General features: G+C 34.7%; 2 protein-coding genes across 3 annotated transcripts; both read right to left on the bottom strand.

Moving 5' to 3' along the window:
* Positions 1-2,509: 2,509 nt before the first annotated feature.
* On the bottom strand, positions 2,510-6,235 carry LOC141598728 (origin of replication complex subunit 6). Its single transcript, XM_074418472.1, has 10 exons — positions 6,068-6,235; positions 5,938-5,984; positions 5,726-5,830; positions 5,557-5,637; positions 4,578-4,689; positions 4,402-4,464; positions 4,208-4,295; positions 4,051-4,121; positions 3,061-3,160; positions 2,510-2,956 (listed from the first exon to the last, which is right to left on the bottom strand). The coding sequence occupies exons 1-10, from the start codon at positions 6,185-6,187 to the stop codon at positions 2,874-2,876; spliced, it is 870 nt and encodes a 289-aa protein (XP_074274573.1). The 5' UTR covers positions 6,188-6,235; the 3' UTR covers positions 2,510-2,873.
* Positions 6,236-6,634: 399 nt separating this feature from the next.
* LOC141598729 (uncharacterized) lies at positions 6,635-13,517 on the bottom strand. Of its 2 annotated transcripts, none has more exons than XM_074418473.1 (9): positions 13,188-13,517; positions 11,305-11,427; positions 10,241-10,438; positions 9,820-9,898; positions 9,590-9,735; positions 7,737-7,850; positions 7,379-7,510; positions 7,011-7,124; positions 6,635-6,908 (listed from the first exon to the last, which is right to left on the bottom strand). In XM_074418473.1, exons 1-9 carry the CDS (start codon positions 13,242-13,244, stop codon positions 6,882-6,884), a joined length of 990 nt encoding a protein of 329 aa, XP_074274574.1. In that variant the 5' UTR covers positions 13,245-13,517; the 3' UTR covers positions 6,635-6,881. The 2 variants fall into 2 exon arrangements, with proteins under 2 accessions (XP_074274574.1, XP_074274575.1); XM_074418474.1 differs by having other exon boundaries at positions 13,191-13,328.
* Positions 13,518-18,756: the final 5,239 nt, after the last annotated feature.

Genomic DNA, 18,756 nt, shown 5'->3' with positions numbered 1-18,756 from the left:
CAAATTAGTATTATGCCAAAATCAATTGTAAACGAAATACAAAATTGCATAAGATACACCGAGTATATTTAAAATATGATCAAATAAGTTTGACCAATATAGTAAAATCTTATAATGGAAAAGAAAACATGAGAAAAACGAATGAGCTGTAGGCTGATAAAAAATTATAGTAAAAATGCATGTCTATTGTTGTGCTCATGGAATAAACATTATCATCTCAAGAAAAAAAAAGTAGTAATTAAGAAGTCATAATATCATCAAAAGATTTAAGGTAAACTAAAAATATGAATCGTTATAAAGAAACTTGAGAAATGAGTTATGGAGAAAGAATATAAAAAGTATGGTTAAATGCTTGTGGTGAATTGAATAAAGTATTGAAGTGGAAGAAGATAAAAAGTTTGTTGTCTTCTTTAATTTTTTTTAATATTGCAATTATAAGAATAAATATTAGGGGACATAAAAGACAATAATGATGATATGATGACATTTGTAATATGGCTTCTTGAAATCATGTGGTTATATCAAATGTCAATTAAAAGTGTACTCAATGTTAGCCTTTTTATACTATTTATTATATAGATTTTAAAGAAATAAATAAATATATACTTTAATTTTATGAGTTGTGTTAATATGAAAAAATTTAACCGATTCATTAACATCTATGTTCTCTTCCAAAAATTTCAATTAAAATGTGAAATATAATTGTAAATTATGAAACTTTTATGTGAATTTTGGTAAATTACATCTTTTTTTGGTTTTTTTTAGCTCATCAAATCTTTAATATATACATTTAGTTTAAGAATATTAATGATGTCTTTTGATTTTCTTTATTTGTATGTTACACAATATGTAATGACATTTTTGTAAGGACTTTTAGTAATCATTCAATTTTTTTTTAAGAATCATATCAAATAACCAATAATCTAATAATAATTAATAAATAATAATTAAACAATCAATAAAAATTAATGGAAATTAATGGGGTATAAAATATTAAATGCTAATGCCATGTGAAATTAAATTAAATGCTTTAATCTAGCCTTTTAACTATATTGTATAGATTTACTTAAGTATTTACAGAATTTGTTTGTAAATTACTTAAATTAAATAAATATTTTCTTTTCCATGTATTTTATATTTTCCAAAACCTTATCCTTTACGTGAAATAATTTCATGAACTAAATACGGTATTTCTACCCTTTTAAAATTCTATTATTAGTGTTTAATTTCACTTAAGTATTTACAGAATTTGTTTGTAAATTACTTAAATTAAATAAATATTTTCCTTTTCATATATTTTACATTTTCCTAAGAAAATATTTTATATGATCTTTAATACTTATTTGTCGATTAATTAGTTCTGTAAAACATCTTCTATATACAACAAAGTTATAGTAACAATAATAGTGAGTTAATGCCTTTAAAAAAAAGTAGTGAATTAGTGACAATACAATTTTTTTTTTATTTTCAACTTCATTTATTCTTCTTCGTTCTTAATTTCTTATGTATTCAATTTTTTTTATTTCGAATACATATAATAGTACTCCATATGAAATATCTTGAAATTATTAACTTATAGTTAATGCGTATTTTTTTATTGTAGTTTTTTTTTGAGTTAATTAAATTTAAATCTAATGGAATATGGATGGATTTTTAAAGTAAATAAGTGAATTAAATTAATGCAATATAATAATAAATTGGATAATCCACGTCATATAGTTTGCCAAGTCACATGTTATTGTATACGTGGCTTTTTTTCATCCAATGTGGCATTGTCTATGTGGCATTTTTAGGCTAGCCTTTTAATAGTATTTATAGATGAGTATACTATGGAAAACCTAATATACTTTGATCTTATGTGATTTTTTTTTTTTTTTGATGAAGACAAATATGAAATTAGTTTACAAAATGAGGAAACAAAACCTTCACCATCCTTACATCAAAGAAATGTCTTACCACTAAAAATTAACAACTTAGAAAAATAAAATATTAGAATAATGCTTTTCTATAGCGAGTGACATAATACGAAGTATCCGACACGGGTGCATATTCATCTTTGATGCTATTATGCACAATGTTACTCAGACTCATTTAGAAGTATCCGACACGGGTGCATATTCAAGTATCGAACTCGGCTAATTTTTTGAAAAATATGCATATTTTGGTCTAAAATGAGGTGTCCAAGTGTCATACGGCTCATACCCATGTCCGAGTGTCCGATGTCGGACACGGATACGGGAGGAAATTAGAAAAGTCGAAGTAACATAGATTTATGCACCAGTAAAAAAATTATTCAAACCAGAACATTCCCAGATCTACATTCTGCCAGGTATTATGTAAACATAAACATGCTTATCTCAGATAAATTGAGATCTGAGAATTATTCCTCTTTGCTAAAGTGGATTCATAATTTCATACCCAAAATAACTAAAATTATCCTAATGATTAGGCCACTAATTACTAATGCCTGCAACTAATTAAACATAAATTATTTGTCTGTATTCTAGAATTTAACAGCAGCAAAATACCTTATCTAAAACTATACAAAAACATTAGAATGCCAAATAATATTCAATTTTACAGCTGAACCAGTTGTCACTGAAACTCATGTCAGTCATGTGTGTTACATAAACACCATTTGCAGGAAACCTCTTGGAACACAGTTTTACAGTTACACCACGATATTGCAAAACTGCAAAAGTATCTAATAAAAACCCTCATACCCATACTACAAATTATGGTAACTGCTAAAATGATTTTTTAATAGGGGTATTTTGGTCAATGAAGAACCTAAGGTTTTACAATTTTTTTTGTGTTGCTGAATCAATTTGATTCCAAAAATTTTGGTGGATTGACAAGAATGTACCTATGTCTTATGTGAATAAATCCTGGGAATCGCGTTTGCCAGTGACTGTAGGAAAGCTCAACTTCGCTTGCTTAGTTCGCTTGGTAGCAACTGAAAAAGAAAATGGCAAACTATTAGGAACATAAATGACATTTTTGAAGAACCAAATTACCCAAGATTTTTCATTGCAAATGTATAGAGCATCATAAGCATACCATTCTTATCCTTCTCCTTTTCAATTGATGATATTACATTCGATTTCCACCCTTCGTAAGCATGCTTCTCCATTTGTTTGCGTTTCTTGTAATGTGAAGACTGCACAAAATATCAACACAGAGGTGTTACTCTATCAGTGTCTTACTTGTCCCAACTTTTGTTTAAACTTTCAGGACAAGCTTAAGAGCGTATTTTGAGTTATATCAGATAATAGATCATGTAATGTTCAACCCCTTAACCTCAGATTGAAATATTCACTGATCAACCATTGGAACAAGGAAGCACGAACGATAACTACGAACTAAAATGTATATGAACTAAAAAAAAATGAGGAGTCAGGCCTCTTTCAGTGAGCCGTGAGTAGAAAAATCCACCATTGCAAACAAAGAACAAATGATCATAGCATACCAATCTTTATGTACCAACTTATACTGTGGAACTTCTTTGTTTGCAGATTGAGATCACTCCTAATAGCTAAATCAACAGATCGACTTATCTACTTAATTGATAATGTTACTAGATAGGATCAATCGCATTGGCGTCAAGGCAATTCTTCCTCATTGTATCTTATGTTTTAAATGGGATGAATGAGGTTACAAAAAGTTACTATGAGCTAGAGAAATGTGTCGCGATCATAAGAAAATGTTCTTCAGCTAAACTCAAAAGCAGTAAATGATAAATCCTAGAAGATAAGTTGGATCTAAAGAATAATGTGGATCAGTAATTGCTTACACTGGAATGTGGGTCAGTGATATAAATTAGTTACAATCTGTCCTAGTAATTTAGAATGTAGGAGAAAGTTCCACACCAAATTACTAATCTAAGCAATACCCACACAACGAACAACCGTGACTTTATCAAGTTCTCTTTTTTTCTGGTGTGACGCATTGCCAGTACAATACAAGGGGAGGGGAATTTGAAGATCAACCGAATCTAAGGTTGAATTGCCAGTACATAATAGCACAGGAAAAAAAATGTGCAAAGCATACCTCTTTTTCTTCATCAGAAATGTACCCACCATCCTCATAGCCCCTTTTCTCAGGAAAAACATCCAATAATTCTGCAGTCATAACATACCATCATAAGAATCTTTCTTTTCGGACCACAAATACAAATATATACTGTAGATGTGAGGACGAGTACTACCTCGATTGCCTTTCACTTCTTTAGGATCTTTCTTTTCGTTCAGTACTCCAAAAACATCGTGACAGAGGTCCTTCATTGAATTAGAAACCTGCATATGAAACTACATTATTTACACAGCGCTCTAGACAGGAAAAAGCTCTCAACTAAAGGTAATCAGGAGTGAAGCTTTTTAATATGGGTCAGTAATTGCTTACACTGGAAAATTCAGCTTCTGAAGCCCCACAAAGTTCGATCAACTTTATTTTGTCGGCCTTAAGCTGTAGGAACAAAACACGGATAAATCACTTAAAAAGGAATCATTACTTACATAGCTATATTTACACACATTTACATACTTAGAGGATGGATACATAAGTTTACGAGGATGTACCTTATGCTTTTTAGCACATAAATAAAATGCTACACCAAGAAACACAGGTCGACTGAAATCAGTGCTAGCACGCCTGCTAGCCGGAAGAGAAGCGAAGAACCTCTCTTTATAACTGTAATCAATACATCTATAATTAGACTCTCAATCACGGCATTCTTACACTTTCACGCATGTCACTAAAATCAACAAGGTTTTTCACTCACACAATGGAATAAGGCCCAATAATAATAATCTATACAAGGATAAAGTAAAAAACCACCATCTGAATGACCCATTATTTGGATAGATCGATTTGGAAAAACAGGGAGGGGGGAGTTTAACATGTTTGTTAGCATTTTGGGTGCAGTTTCCTACCTCTAAGTCAAATCAAAGCCTTTAAAAGTAGGAGAGATTCAGAAGAAAAACAACATTCCTCAATTCCCCGAACCCTCCATTTCTGTTACCTCCATCCCCTCCCCTTCACTCCGACTATCCTACCTCTACAAGACTCCAAATAAAAACTATAAATCAACGAAAAATGTAGTCAAAGCATAGGAACCAGTCCTACATTTCTCCATTCCCCAAACCCGCCATTTCCCTTCCCTCCATCCCTCCTCTTATAATCAAATATTATATTCATACGCGCTCCAAATGACAGCTACAAATCGATAAAAAAATGCAATCCAAATATAGGTGCCAGTCTCCCAAGTATTCAGACACATCCTGGTACGAATGCACAACCATTTGCACCAAAACATTACTCCCTCCGTTCCAAATCCCAATCATTTATTTACCTTTCTTATTCTTTTTGACGGGTATTTTAATCAAAGGTAAACAAACGATTAGGATGGAAGAAGTATAAGACATAACAAATACTTAAATCAACAAACCTTTCAGGAAATTCGACAAACATTAGACGGGCAGTTCAACACAAAGACGCCGATTCAAAAACAAACCATGTAATAATAGTAATAACACTTTGAGTAGAGTGAGTACTTACAGTTTCAATCCTTTTCTCACAATCGGAATGATCCTAACGCATCCGAATTGAATCGCCAATTCTCTAATATCCAAATTATTCCTACAATACATTAACTCCATTCAACATTTCATTCCCTCAAAAATCGCAATCGAAACAAACAAAACAACACAAGAAGAAGCTAACCCACTTGACATCAAGGATGTTTATCAAGGAATTGAATGATCTAGTGTACGCTTTCTCCGACATCCCACTTAATCGTATCGCACTTTGTCGATCAAATATAACCTCATATCTATACACACCATCAAATTCAACAAATCCCCAAATCAATTGAAATGATATTGAAGTCATTAATTAAAAAAATTAGGTTAAAATTGAGATGAACTGAACTGAACTCACTTGTTTGCGGCGATTTCTAAGCAAATGATCGCCTTACAAATCTCACCCTGAAAACGGTAAAAAAAATCAGAAAAGATTTAAAAAAAATTGAGTGATTTGATGAAGAATTAGAAAGGGGGGAGAAAATTACGAGGCCGATAGCGGAAGAGTCGAATTTGACATCGGAAAGGCGGCGAAACTCGGCCGCTTTTCGGATGACGGGTTTGTTGTCGGCGAGGCCGAGTTTTTTGGCGACTTCGGTGATATCCATGTGTTGATGATAATATGTGAGATTGAAATTGAGATGAAAATGCAATGAGGGTTGAAGTAGTGAAATTATATGGGTGATTTTTTTGGCGGGAATAGTTTTCGAAATTTTGAGCGCCTTCATTTCCCGGCAAATTTTTATCATTTTGGATTTCAAAAGGGGCGATCTTACAATAAATTAGTGTAAAACCGTCTGAATAAGATTAAGTAATGAAAATGGATTATTTGAATAGACTCAATATTAGATTAGTAGTAGAAGACCTAGACGGTTACGAGGATACAATCATTCATAAGTCGTAACTATTGAATATGTATGTAGCATCGGCGTAAGTTGATTTAGCTATGCAGTGACCAATCTAGGATTATAAAGGCGAAGGCGACCAATTTAGAAGTATGTAGTCATTTGTACATGATACGATTTTAGTTGGCTGCATAAATATCGCCCCAGAAGTCATAGTAACTCTCCCTTACTTCCGCTATATTGTCATTCACTCATTCAGTCAAATCGTACAATTTTGTGTCTTTCTTTTTAATCAAGTATGACAAGGTACAATGCAAAACTCGGCCATATGAAGTCAAGGCTACAACCTCAAATCTACGATGAAGAAGGGTGGGTGGTAACAGAAGAATCATCCTTCTGAAAAAGAGGTGCTGGCTGCATAGCTGAAGCATCTAACAATGTTGATGTCGCTATCATGTCATTCCATGCCACTGCTTTCAACCAACTGAAAATACCATGGAAGATTCAGTAATGTAGGTTGCCATGTAAATCATATGCCAAGGAAAAATACAAAAAGAATTCGTGAAGAAGGTAGAAGGTAGAATACCAGAGCTCCAGCTCGCTCATAGGCTTCCATAACTTTAGGATCTTCTTCGTCTTCATATCCCAACTGTAGTATCCGTGGACCATTAATCGACCAAAACGCTCTTCTACCAGCCTCCTGCAATACCATCACAATTTGAAAGATTCATACATGTAAAAACTAAATTGTTTCATAATCAACATATTACTGAGAAGACTACAAATTTTAATCACAAATGTCTTTGAACCATTCAGACAAAATCTATCTCCTAGTGTCAAAGCGTTCCAAAGGTCAGTCAGTGTTGTTCGCTAGCGAAAAATACTTTCTATTTTAGTAGACACTTCCAGAAGGCTAATCAAAACAAATCATTCTGGTTATACTAGAAAATTTACCTGTAATACAATCAGGTAAATTGCTTCAATTGCTTGTACGCGAACCTCAGTATCAGTAACAGGTTCACGTTCAATCGATAAAGCACTTGCAAGTTCACTAGGCATTTTGGATGTGTCTTCCTGACTGTAGACCTGGGTACGTAAATGGCATGGAAAACAAATCATAACCGTGCATAAATTACGATACAATTGTACAAAGCACTTGCAGATGCATAAACCAAACCCAAATACCCACTTTGGAAAAAAGAAAAGAAACAATTTTGTTCACGCGTGCAATGTCATTGTCCAATGTCTCATTGTCTCGTACCAGCAAATATGTTATTAAAAAAATTCAGTACTACCAGCAGAAACTGAATACCTTGTTTCCAGCTACTGGCAAAAGTAGAGCCGGCCACAGAAATTCTGATGTTAAAAGCAAGTTGGGCAACTTAGTTTCAGCATCAAAGCAGCAATTACGAATAGTTCCTGCGACCTGGAAACCAAGAGGTTACAATCCAAATCATTGCCAAGCTTCAAGATATATTACCAAATATACTCCTACCTTCCCATTTCTCTTAGCCATTTAACTATAGCGGTCAAACGGAAACAACTCCGGCAAAACATTTCTCACAATATACATTAGCTATAACCTTTTTAGAATTATACTATGAAACTTTACAACAACATCAGAGCCTTAATCCCAAAATGATTTGGGTCGGCTGACATGAATCATCCTTTATAACCGTTCATGGGTGAACGCACACCTCAAAATGCGAAAGAAATAGAAAAGGGAGAAATGAAAAACAAAAGGGAGAGCGAAACATAATACAAAGTCAAGATAAATTTATAGGTTTTAAAATCGAAGTCTAGATTTCTTTTATAAAAACTTAAAATTTAAATCGAGAATAAAGATTAAAACGCTTTTGAAAACCGAAGTAGAATTTAAGGATTCAGAATATCTTAAAAGTAAACCAAGTAAAATATATAAGAAAGTGGTTTTGATAAATCATTTAAGACCAAGTCTCGGACATGACATGGTGTCGGAGTGTGTGAGGGTTTTTTTTCCGTGAAGCTTCAATCTTTTGGTCTAAAATGAAATGTCAAAGTGTCGTGTGCGACGGACACTCCAAGTGTTGGATACACGACGCGCAACAAAAGTGAAGTGCGGAGGGACACAGGTTCGAATGGTTTGACCACTACAGTCAAATGCAGACAGGTAAGTTTGGGATGGAAGTAGTAAGGGAAAGCGACCTTTTCGTTAAGCAGGCTGAGCACATCATGACCCACATATATGAATTCCTACGATACCAATATATCTACGACAACTCGACAAGGCAGGCACGGCTAAGTTACAGCAAATTATTAGCACAACAAAATAGCTACAAAGAGAGAAAATGAACTTCTTTTAACAGAGGACACACCGGCAAATCACGCGAATACATGGCAAAATACAGTACCCGCCGCCACAAGAGTTCATTAAGGGTGTGTTTGGATTGAGAGAATTGAAGGGAAGAGAAGGGGAGGGAAAGGGAGGGGTTCAGTTTCCATTGTTTGGTTACAATATATGGAAGGAGGGAAATGGGAGTGGAGGGAAATGGGAGGATTCAATTTCCCTCCTTTAGACCAAACTAGAATCTTTCCATCATTGGCAAGATTTGGAAGGAAAACTCTCTCTTGACTCTTACTTTAAGAATGATATGGCCAAATACTCCTGCAATATGGTTTCACTCTCTCCATCCTCCAATGCACTGAAATCACCTTCTTCCTCCTTTTTCCTCTACTTTATTTTTGCTATCCAAACAACTCCCCTTCATTCCCCCTCCCTTTCCTTTCCTTCCCTTTCCCTTCCCTCCATCCTCCTCCCCTTCCTTTCCCTCCCAATTTGCTATCCAAACACACCCTAAGGGTGTGTTTGGATACTAAAATAGGAGGGAAAGGAAGGGGAGGGGGAAAAGGTAAGGGAAAGGGAGGGGAGGGAAGGGGAGAGGGAATGAGATGTGGGTGTTTGGATACAATTTCCCTCCAAATCTTGCCTATTGTGGAGAGATTTTGATTAGGCTTGAAAGAGGGAAATTGGATCCCTCCAAATCACTCCCCCTCCATTTCCCTCCAACCTTATTTGCTATCCAAACAAGGGAATTTAAATTCCCTACTCTACCTCCCTTTCTTTTCCCTCCAAATCATTTAATCCAAACATACCCTAAGTCATATTGGCAAATTTCAATTACATACCCCTCTTTTCCGCAATAAACTTGGTGAATCAAATTGCATAATTATCTGCTTTAGAAGGCCACGTTTGGGGTCCAACAAGACCTCCCTTCCTGCTTCTTTCTTCGAGAGGTTGATGAGAATAGAACCAACATGCTCAAACGGATCACCTAAAATATAGCAATGCAGAATAAAGGTAATAAGAAGTAATATGAAGAAAGCCACAATACAAGAAAACAAGAGCAACTGTATACCTTGTCTCTCGTCAGGTGTTCTACAAAATGACCTCACAAGCTTCATAACGTAAAGCCCATGCACTTTCTCATTCTCTATCTGAAAGCAACGGCAAACTTCAAACTTGAGGAACCACACAGACACACACATAAAGCTGCTTGAAAATGTAACAAATAATAAAACCTTGTTACATTATCCAATTAGCCACTACCAGAAGTCAGCGAAAATCAATACTCCGTACAACAAAAGGGCTTATAGAAAGCATAGTCATGCAAAACAAAAGGGCTCGCCACTTATGCCGCCAGGTTAAATTTTTGACTTACAATAGAACTACCAAGAAACATTGGCAAGGACACATATCTGCTCTACGTTTGGAAAATAAGAGGTGATACAGAAACACCAGAAGACAAGTTAACGACAGACAGAATTTACTCAAAGCACCTGCAGTAAGGAAGAAATACCAGCATCAAGCTGAGTTAGGTTAACCAAAAGCATAACCAGCAATCTCTTGATAGGACACTCTGGCTTGTATAAGATTTCCATGGCTGTATTGACCAGTCCTAAAGATATCATCTCCCCTGCTAGATCTGAATTCTGGGACAAATTTATAAGAGACTCTGCTGCAGGTTCTGAGACTTCCTGCAGATAGGTACAGTCAGGTGATACAGATAAGAGCATGACAAACAAATCAACCACCAGTATCTCTCAGTCTCTTTGCAAAACCACAGTCTACATAAACATGCTTTCTAAAGTTTTCATCTGTAAAATTTAGTGTATTTGTATTCCAAATAGATCAAAGGATTGTTGGATATGTTTGCTACGGTTGCCCTAGCTTTTCTTTTCTACCTTCGATGTTGTAGGCCTATGTGATCTCGACTATTTAATTTTAGTTGTAGTGTGTCGCATGTAAAACACGGCACTTCCACAATACATTAAAAGCTGGGGAAAAAACACACAACTTTTTCATAATTTTAGTTGTAGTGTGTCGCAGACCCTTTGCAGCTGCTTATCATATATTTTTGTGAATGAATGTTCGTGATGTAACCTTACATTCTATTATACAAAGGACAAACTGAAAAAAGGACAATGTGGCTCATATTTTTCATACCCTCACAGCCTGTTTATGCGCATTAGTACCATTATCACGTGACCTTGCATTATACTGCAGTCCATGAATAACTAGACCAAATGTACTCTGTGTGTGTAAGCTCAAACACCCAGAGGAAGTTGTCATAGTAATGCCATTAGTTCAATATTTCAATTCTAATTTGGCCAGAGGCTTCTCTGGAAACAAACTTTTTGGGAAGTGAAGGACAAGAAAAGATGAAAAGAGGATTTGATATTAGAATATTCAGTATAATTAGCTCCAAGCTGCCAATTCTTATAAATGTCATAATGGCAATAACAGTTTAATACACACGCGTTAAGCGAACAAGCTAACCAACTTTTGAGAGAAGGGACAACAAAATAAAGATGAAGGGATAAAATACAATAATTGAATTTACCTTAGGATCACCTAAAAGATGAGATAGTTTCGTCAGCAGGATTTTGGAATATTTTGCCAGGGATTGCATACCGTCTTCAGACCCAGTCAATCCTCGAACAATGTCTACTGCTGCCCTCTTGACCTGAGTGTGTTATATAGAATAAATCAGCCACACAATACTAACAGAATACCCAAAAGGGCTCCTTGAAACCTATCCAACTTGAGTTATGAGTATACAAATGATTTTTTTGAGTAAAGATGAGTAAAGAAAGGGCCTAATTTAACTACTCGAATAAAGAGCGGAATTAAGACCGATCAAACTAAAGATATTAAGCATAACATATTATTTTTTTAAAAATTGTATTTTGATTGAGTTATTGATAGAAAAAAATCTTTCGTTTTTTGAACTTACTCACTCAATCAAAAAACCTTCCATTCTCAATAGAGAATAGAAGAAATTCTACTTTCATATTTAACAATTAACTGGTACCAAGAAACCTTCTGTATTGACTTATCAAAATCATCAAACATGTCAAGTTTTTTGTGAAAATTCTAAACTTTGAACCATTTAACAATAAAAAAAGTTTCAAGGATTTTAAGCTACTGTACAAAGTTCCAAGCATCTTCCCAGAATAACTTGTTGCAAGACATCAACACCAGAGGTTTGCGATGGTCAAAATAATACATTATCTCAGCAAGCCAGCAAGATAATACTCACTAAACCACACTGCCATATATGGATGATGACACTATAAAGCGCAAAGAAGCCAAAAAAGTACAACTATAAAATTTTGACCACAAATTATCCAACCCTCTTACATCCTCAGACGACCCCTCTGGAACAAAAGGCTTATTATGAAGCCGTGATGCACAAAGATGTCAAAGCCTCCACAAATTTATAGAAGATAATACATAAATATCTCAGCCACCTACACTGAACTCAGAAAAGGGCAATAATACACTACACCAGTACGAAAAAGATCGGATTTGCACTAACAAACTATATTACTCCGTCTCCAAATATGAACTTCTGTATTTGCATCCGACAGCCGGCACTCAGAACTTAAACACGAAAATGACACTCAGGAACTTCATTTTAAACCAAAAGCATTACATTTTTCCATACAACACTTCTAAATGTCTCTCAGCAGCATAACTAGCAAAAAAAACGCAGCCATGTGGAATGCTTCTAAACGTGTCTCAGCAGTTTAACTAGAAAAAAACCACACAAAATTATATCTCCAAGAGCTTCCAACTCTCCCTCTGGAATCACAATTCAATTGAGGTACCGCATCACCCGATTAGCCACATCAAAAACACTAATTTCTGAAGCTGGTGGTATGTGAGGCTCTATAATAGAGAAAAGCTTCTTGGCTACCTTTAACAGTTTAACTACAAAGCAGACGACAAATGACCATCCAATCAACCTCAAAACCCCATCATTGCATATTGGGGGGTATGCTAAGCAGTAGCAATTGATAGCATTCGCTACCCCAAATCCCAAATAAAATTAGTTAAAATTATCGATTTCTGCTACTCGAAATCTCTGAAAATCAGGCCTTAGCAAAGATTAAACTACAGGAAGAAATTTTGCTACGCAAATTTCATTTCTAGCTTCGCTCCACGGCTCCAGATAATAAACCCATCTAAATTATCCAGTGCATCAAATATACCACCCAAAACCCCAGCTAAATTTCACATTTCTGTAAAAACAACATTGCATTTGAGAATAATAACATAAACCCATTAACAAATATCAAAAACCCATAAAATTCAATACTTAGATTTGTGAATTAATTGAATAATTAACCTTTAATCCCATTTTTTAATTACTGTTTTAGTGAATAATATTGGAAGAACTAAATAAAATAAAATAAAATAAGTAAAGAAAAGGATGCATACAGGAGGAGGAGAAGGAGATGAAAGAAAGTCGATGAGTTCTTCAAGTTCAGTCGCCATTGTTGTTCCTTTTGTCGTTGTTTCAAAGAATCGAAGAGAGGCTACAGGGTACAGGTTTAAGCAAAGTTCTACTACTATTTGATACGGGCTATACCCTTTGATCAACTCGGTCAGTTCGGGATTCTCTGTTATATTTTCGTGTCCAGAAACTTAATTATATAATTGAAAAACTTAAGGGATGATAAAATTTCTGTCTTGGATTATTAGATTTTCTAAAAATATTATTCTATAAAATTTTTCATCATTTATCGGTGCAAAAATTGAACTTCGAGTGACAAATATTGTTATTATAATAATGCTATTAAAATTTCACAAAAACCAACATTAATATTTAATAGGATAATCGTATATCACATGTTGTAAAACGGGAAATTTAATAACGACTTTTACGCCTATAAATTTCCTGTGGTTTGAATAGAAAAAAATTTCTTGTGGTTTTACATTATCTTGCTTAAGAGTAGACCTTCAAACGGGTCGGGCGGGTCAGGTTAGAATACGGGTCGGGTTGAATACGGGTCGGGCCAGGTACGGGTCGGGTTAGAGTCAGAATACGGGTCAAGAAATAATTTCAAACGTCTTTTTGAAATGATTTTTTTAATTTAAAAAATATTTTTTTAAAATGTAAATCATATTTAAAATTAATATTTTAATCATATTCAACGTTTACATTAATTAAATTGACATAATTATTAAAATAAAGTTTTTTTGGTAATTATTTTATTATTAAATATTATAAAAGTTATATAAAATTAACTTTTTAGTTGTTTTTGTAATTTTAAGTAATAAAAAAAATACTTTTTTAACTATTTTTTCAAATATAATATATATATATAAATATTAATATTTTAATAAAATTCTTGATTTACCTTTACCCAACGGGTCGACCCGTTCGGGTCGGGTCTCGACCCTAAAATAACGGGTCATTTCGGGTTCGGGTCAAACGGGTCGCGGGTCGAAAAAACCGGGTTTGTAACCCTAAAAACGGGTCAGGTCGGGTTTTCGGGTCGGGTCGAATTTTGACAGGTCTACTTAAGAGTTAAGCCAGCTTTACCCAAGACTACTATTAATACTCTGTTTGAATAGAAAAAAATTATTAATTCCTGTTTCCAATTGGAAAATTTGGAGCAAGAATAAAAAAAGATTATATCACTTAACTTAGGAAATTAATAAAAGAATAAAAGAATCTTTTGGAAGATATTAGCTTTAAATAAATCGGTTTTTCTAACCTATGTCCACTGGGCATAGGATAAGAAACAAAAGAGGAAAGACCCTAATGTTTTTATGGAAAATTGAAATATCCTATTAGTTTTACTTTTCTTTACAATAAATACATCTATTTCTTTCCTTTTTGGTTTCTTATCCTATGCCTAGTGGGCATAGGTTAGAAAAACCCTAAATATAAATATTTGTTTCTTCTATATTTAATTTTCGAATTATGAAGAATAGGAATTTAACAAATTTGGTTAGTTTATGAATCTATAATCTATAACTTTGTATATATGATAGTATATACTTCCATTCAATTTTCACCTCGATCATACAAACATGGTGGTAATTGAAATTGGGGATGGACAAGCGCAAGAATCACATACAAGCAGAAAGGTACGAGTAATTGATGCTCGTAATCGAGCTCAACTTAATTACAATTACTCGTCTATTCCTTGGGAAATCTGGTTCGAAATTCTATCAAGATTAAATATTAAACCCCTTTTCGTTTGTCAATCTGTGTGTAAGCTTTGGAGAGAAATTGTGTTTCATGTTACAAAAAATATCGAGCCTCTTCCATTATGTGGTCTCGTATTTAGAAAATGTCTTGGCCCTCATGTGTATGTGGATACTGAACATTTTCATACCACCTACTTTTGCTTAACAACAAAAGCGACACTAGATCATCGTGAATTGTCTATCGCTAGTGGCTACGACCAAGGTTTAATTGCGGAGTTGAAGTTCAACTTTGGTGCATTAGGCGCTGTCAATAACTCTTCAATTTCCGAGAGGAAGCCGACTTCGTTAACGAGCCATAAGGGATTGTTACTTGTAGACTATAGTGACGGTACCTACGAGGTACATAATCCAGTGACTAGACAAGTTCGTACGGTACCTATGTCCGAGTTATTTGGAAAGTATGGAGCCTCCAAGTCAATACGAGAAAGTTGCGGCCTTATTATTAACCTCTCAGACCGTCCTGGAATCGAGTGCTCATTTGTTATAGTGAGATTTTCTCGTAAATTAAATAAGATTGAGATGTACTATTCCGTGACAAAACGATGGAGTGTACTTATGGGATTGAACAACGTCGTCGTCAGGAGAGCAGCTTGGTCTTTAGAAAATTACGTTGCCATATATAAAACTCAAACCCTTTCCATTTATTTCTTGACGAACGTGTACCGTGGGGTAGTTTTGAATTTCCGTCACCTTAGCGTTCCAAAAGCCACGAGTTTTGTCTTTCCTTTCCCAAATAGTCCTCTGTTGCATTGGAACGTTGTCAACAACCGAAGAATATGGGAAAGCGAGAAAAAGCTCTTTCTCTCTTATTGTGATCCTACGAGACTTAAAATTTGGAAGGCGGGTTCTACAAGCTTCGACAAGACTTGGACATGGGTCCCGCAACTTGAGATCAGTAATTCAGACCCATTAAGGAATGTGGTTGGGTCGGGGAAGGATGACATTGTGAAATTTCTTAAAGCGGGTGGTCCATTGAAACCGGTAGCGTTCCATCCTTATGATCCAATAATATACCTTCTTGTAAAGGAAAACATTTTTGGTTACAATATAGTGAATGACACTATAGTCGATAGTGCTAAGATTAACGAAGTTGAACTGTTCAAGAATGCGAATGCGAATGTGATCCTTGGCTACCCGTTCATCCCTTGCATTACCTCTTTCCATGATGGCAAATCTCAACTTCGATAGTACGATTAATATTGGTAGTTAATCTTGTGTAAGGTGATCTTTAGCAAAAATAATGTAGTCGTAAAACATAACCAGTTAGGTAAATGACGTTGATGCCAGATAGTAGTGCAATTTAAATTACACTAAAACTTGGGAGAGACTGTTTCTCATTAAGTTATTGAGAGACCAATCTTTCGTACCTATTTATTTGTTTTCGTGACCCTTTTATTGTTGATCGTGACATAGTTTCGTACTTATTTACATAATAAATGTAACCATTTTATCTTTAGTCGTGATTTGTACCTATTTTATTATCTTAGGTCTCATTTTTTCTTAAAAGTGTAAAATAGTCTATTGAAAAGCCGTCTCTCAGGAAACTTACTCGAATATTTACCTGTCAATCATTATCAGGATGGCGTGCTTCAATTATACATTTCAAATTAACAATAACAACACGAAAAAGCGACAAAGAAAACTAAAAAAAAACGCTTCATAATCGTTAAATTGTTCACTTAAGTTCGAGAAAAATAGGAACATACATCGGTTGTACTACCTCAGACCTCATTAGTTTTTGAGCTAATGTATATTTTTTCTGAGCTTTTTAAAGTTTATAAGTTACATTTTAATTTTTTACCGTCATATTGTAATTTTTTGAGTTTAATGTCTAATTGAATGAACTCGTAAATTTTATAATAAAATTCAGAAACTTTAAAATAAAACTCGAAAACTTTATTATAATGCTCAAAAACTAAGCAATTGGTGGTAATACATCGGCTATATAATCCACTAAGATAGCGGCTGCGGATTCCCTCGTACTAAAAAAAGAAATAAAAAATATTGTAGTTATAAATTGGAAAGTTTGGAGCGACAACAAAAAAGATTATATCATCACTTAACTTAGGAAAATAATAAAACAAGAATCTTTTGGAAGATACTAGCTTTAAATATAAATATTTGTTTAGGAAATTAATAAAACAACAATCTTTTGGAAGATATTAGCTTTAAATATAAATATTTGTTTCTTCTATATTTAATTTTCTAATTACCAAGAATAAGTATTTAACAAATTTGGTTAGCTTATGAAATATGAATCTACTTCATAACTTTGTATATATATGATATATATCTTCCATTCAACTTTCACCTTGATCATACAATTAATGAATTAAACATGGTGGTAATTAAAATTGGGGATGGACAAGCGCAAGAATCACATACAAGCAGAATGCTACGAGTAATTGATGCTCGTAAACGAGCTCGACTTGATTGCGATTACTCGTCTATTCCTTCGGAAATCTGGTTCGAAATTCTATCAAAATTAAATATTAAACCCCTTTTCGTTTGTCAAGTTGTGTGTAAGCTTTGGAGAGAAATTGTGTTCCACGTAACAAAAAATATCGAGCCTCTTCCATTATGTGGTCTCGTATTCAGAAAAGGTCTTGGCCCTCTCGTCAATGTCGATTCAGGAATTTTTCCTAACACCTACATTTGCTTAACAACAAAAACGGCAATAGATCGTCGTGAATTGTCTATCGCTAGTGGCTACGACCAAGGTTTGATTGCGGAGTTAAAGTTTGACTTTAACGCATTAGGTCCGGACCGTCCGGTCAATAACTCGTCAATTCCCGAGAGGAAGCCGACTTCGTTAACAAGCCATAAGGGATTATTACTTGTAGACTATAATGACGGTACCTACGAGGTACATAATCCAGTGACTAAACAACTTATTACGGTACCCACGTCGGAGTTGTTTAAACAGTATAAAGCCGGCAAGTCGTCAATACGAGATAGTCCTGGCCTTATCATTAACCTTTTAGATCGTTCCAGAATCGAGTGCTCATTTGTTATAGTGAGATTTTCTCGTAAATTTAATAAGATTGAGATGTACTATTCCGTCACTAAAAAATGGAGTGTACTCATGGGATTACACAAAGACGTCAAAGGGGAACTTTGGTCTTTGCATAATTACGTTGCCATATATAAAGCTGAAACCCTTTCGGTTTATTTCTTGACGTCCGAGAACCATGGCGTAGTTACGAATTTCCGTAACCTTAATGATCCAACAGCAACTAGTTTTGCCTTTCCTTTACCAAATTATCCTATGTTAGACGTGAACCGCGTCAATCGAGTAAGAATATGGGAAAGCGGCCAAAACCTCCTTCTCTCGTATCGCCTTCCTATAGGAAGGGGACTTAAAATTTGGAAGGCGGGTTCCACAAGCCTTGACAACTCTTGGGAATGGGACCCGCAATTTGAGATTAGTAATTCAGACCCATTAAGGAATGTGGCTGGGTCGGGGAGGGACTATATTGTGAAATTACTTAATGCGGGTGGTATACTTAAACCGATAGCATTCCATCCGTATGACCCGATAGTATACGTTGTCGTGTTGAAAAAAATTTTTGGTTACCATCTAGTGAATGACACTTTAGTCGATATTGTTGAGATTGACGAAGTTGATTTTTTCAAGGATAAGACTCCGACCATTGGCTACCCGTTCATCCCTTGCGTTACGTCTTTCCATGATGGCGATCTCAATAACCGGGTAAATGAGGCTGATGCCGGCGACCAGGACAAATAATATTTATGGCCAAATCGTAAGAAGTCGATCGTTATCAAA

Source organism: Silene latifolia, chromosome 9 (genome assembly GCF_048544455.1).
Source record: "Silene latifolia isolate original U9 population chromosome 9, ASM4854445v1, whole genome shotgun sequence".
NCBI lineage: Eukaryota > Viridiplantae > Streptophyta > Magnoliopsida > Caryophyllales > Caryophyllaceae > Silene > Silene latifolia.
The sequence above is the reverse complement of the archived record's forward strand: the minus strand, read 5'-3'. Positions and strand labels throughout refer to the sequence as shown.

Excerpts from the sequence above, each read along its gene's own strand:
- LOC141598728 (XM_074418472.1), bottom strand. The coding sequence starts at position 6,187 with ATGGATATCACCGAAGTCGCCAAAAAACTCGGCCTCGCCGACAACAAA. Across the intron at positions 5,638-5,725 it reads ATAAACATCCTTGATGTCAA|GAATAATTTGGATATTAGAG; the intron begins GTGGGTTAGCTT and ends AATGTATTGTAG. Across the intron at positions 2,957-3,060 it reads AAAGGAGAAGGATAAGAATG|TTGCTACCAAGCGAACTAAG; the intron begins GTATGCTTATGA and ends TTTCTTTTTCAG.
- LOC141598729 (XM_074418473.1), bottom strand. The coding sequence starts at position 13,244 with ATGGCGACTGAACTTGAAGAACTCATCGACTTTCTTTCATCTCCTTCT. Across the intron at positions 11,428-13,187 it reads CATCTCCTTCTCCTCCTCCT|GTCAAGAGGGCAGCAGTAGA; the intron begins GTATGCATCCTT and ends TAACACACTCAG. Across the intron at positions 9,899-10,240 it reads GTATTTCTTCCTTACTGCAG|ATAGAGAATGAGAAAGTGCA; the intron begins GTGCTTTGAGTA and ends CGTTGCTTTCAG.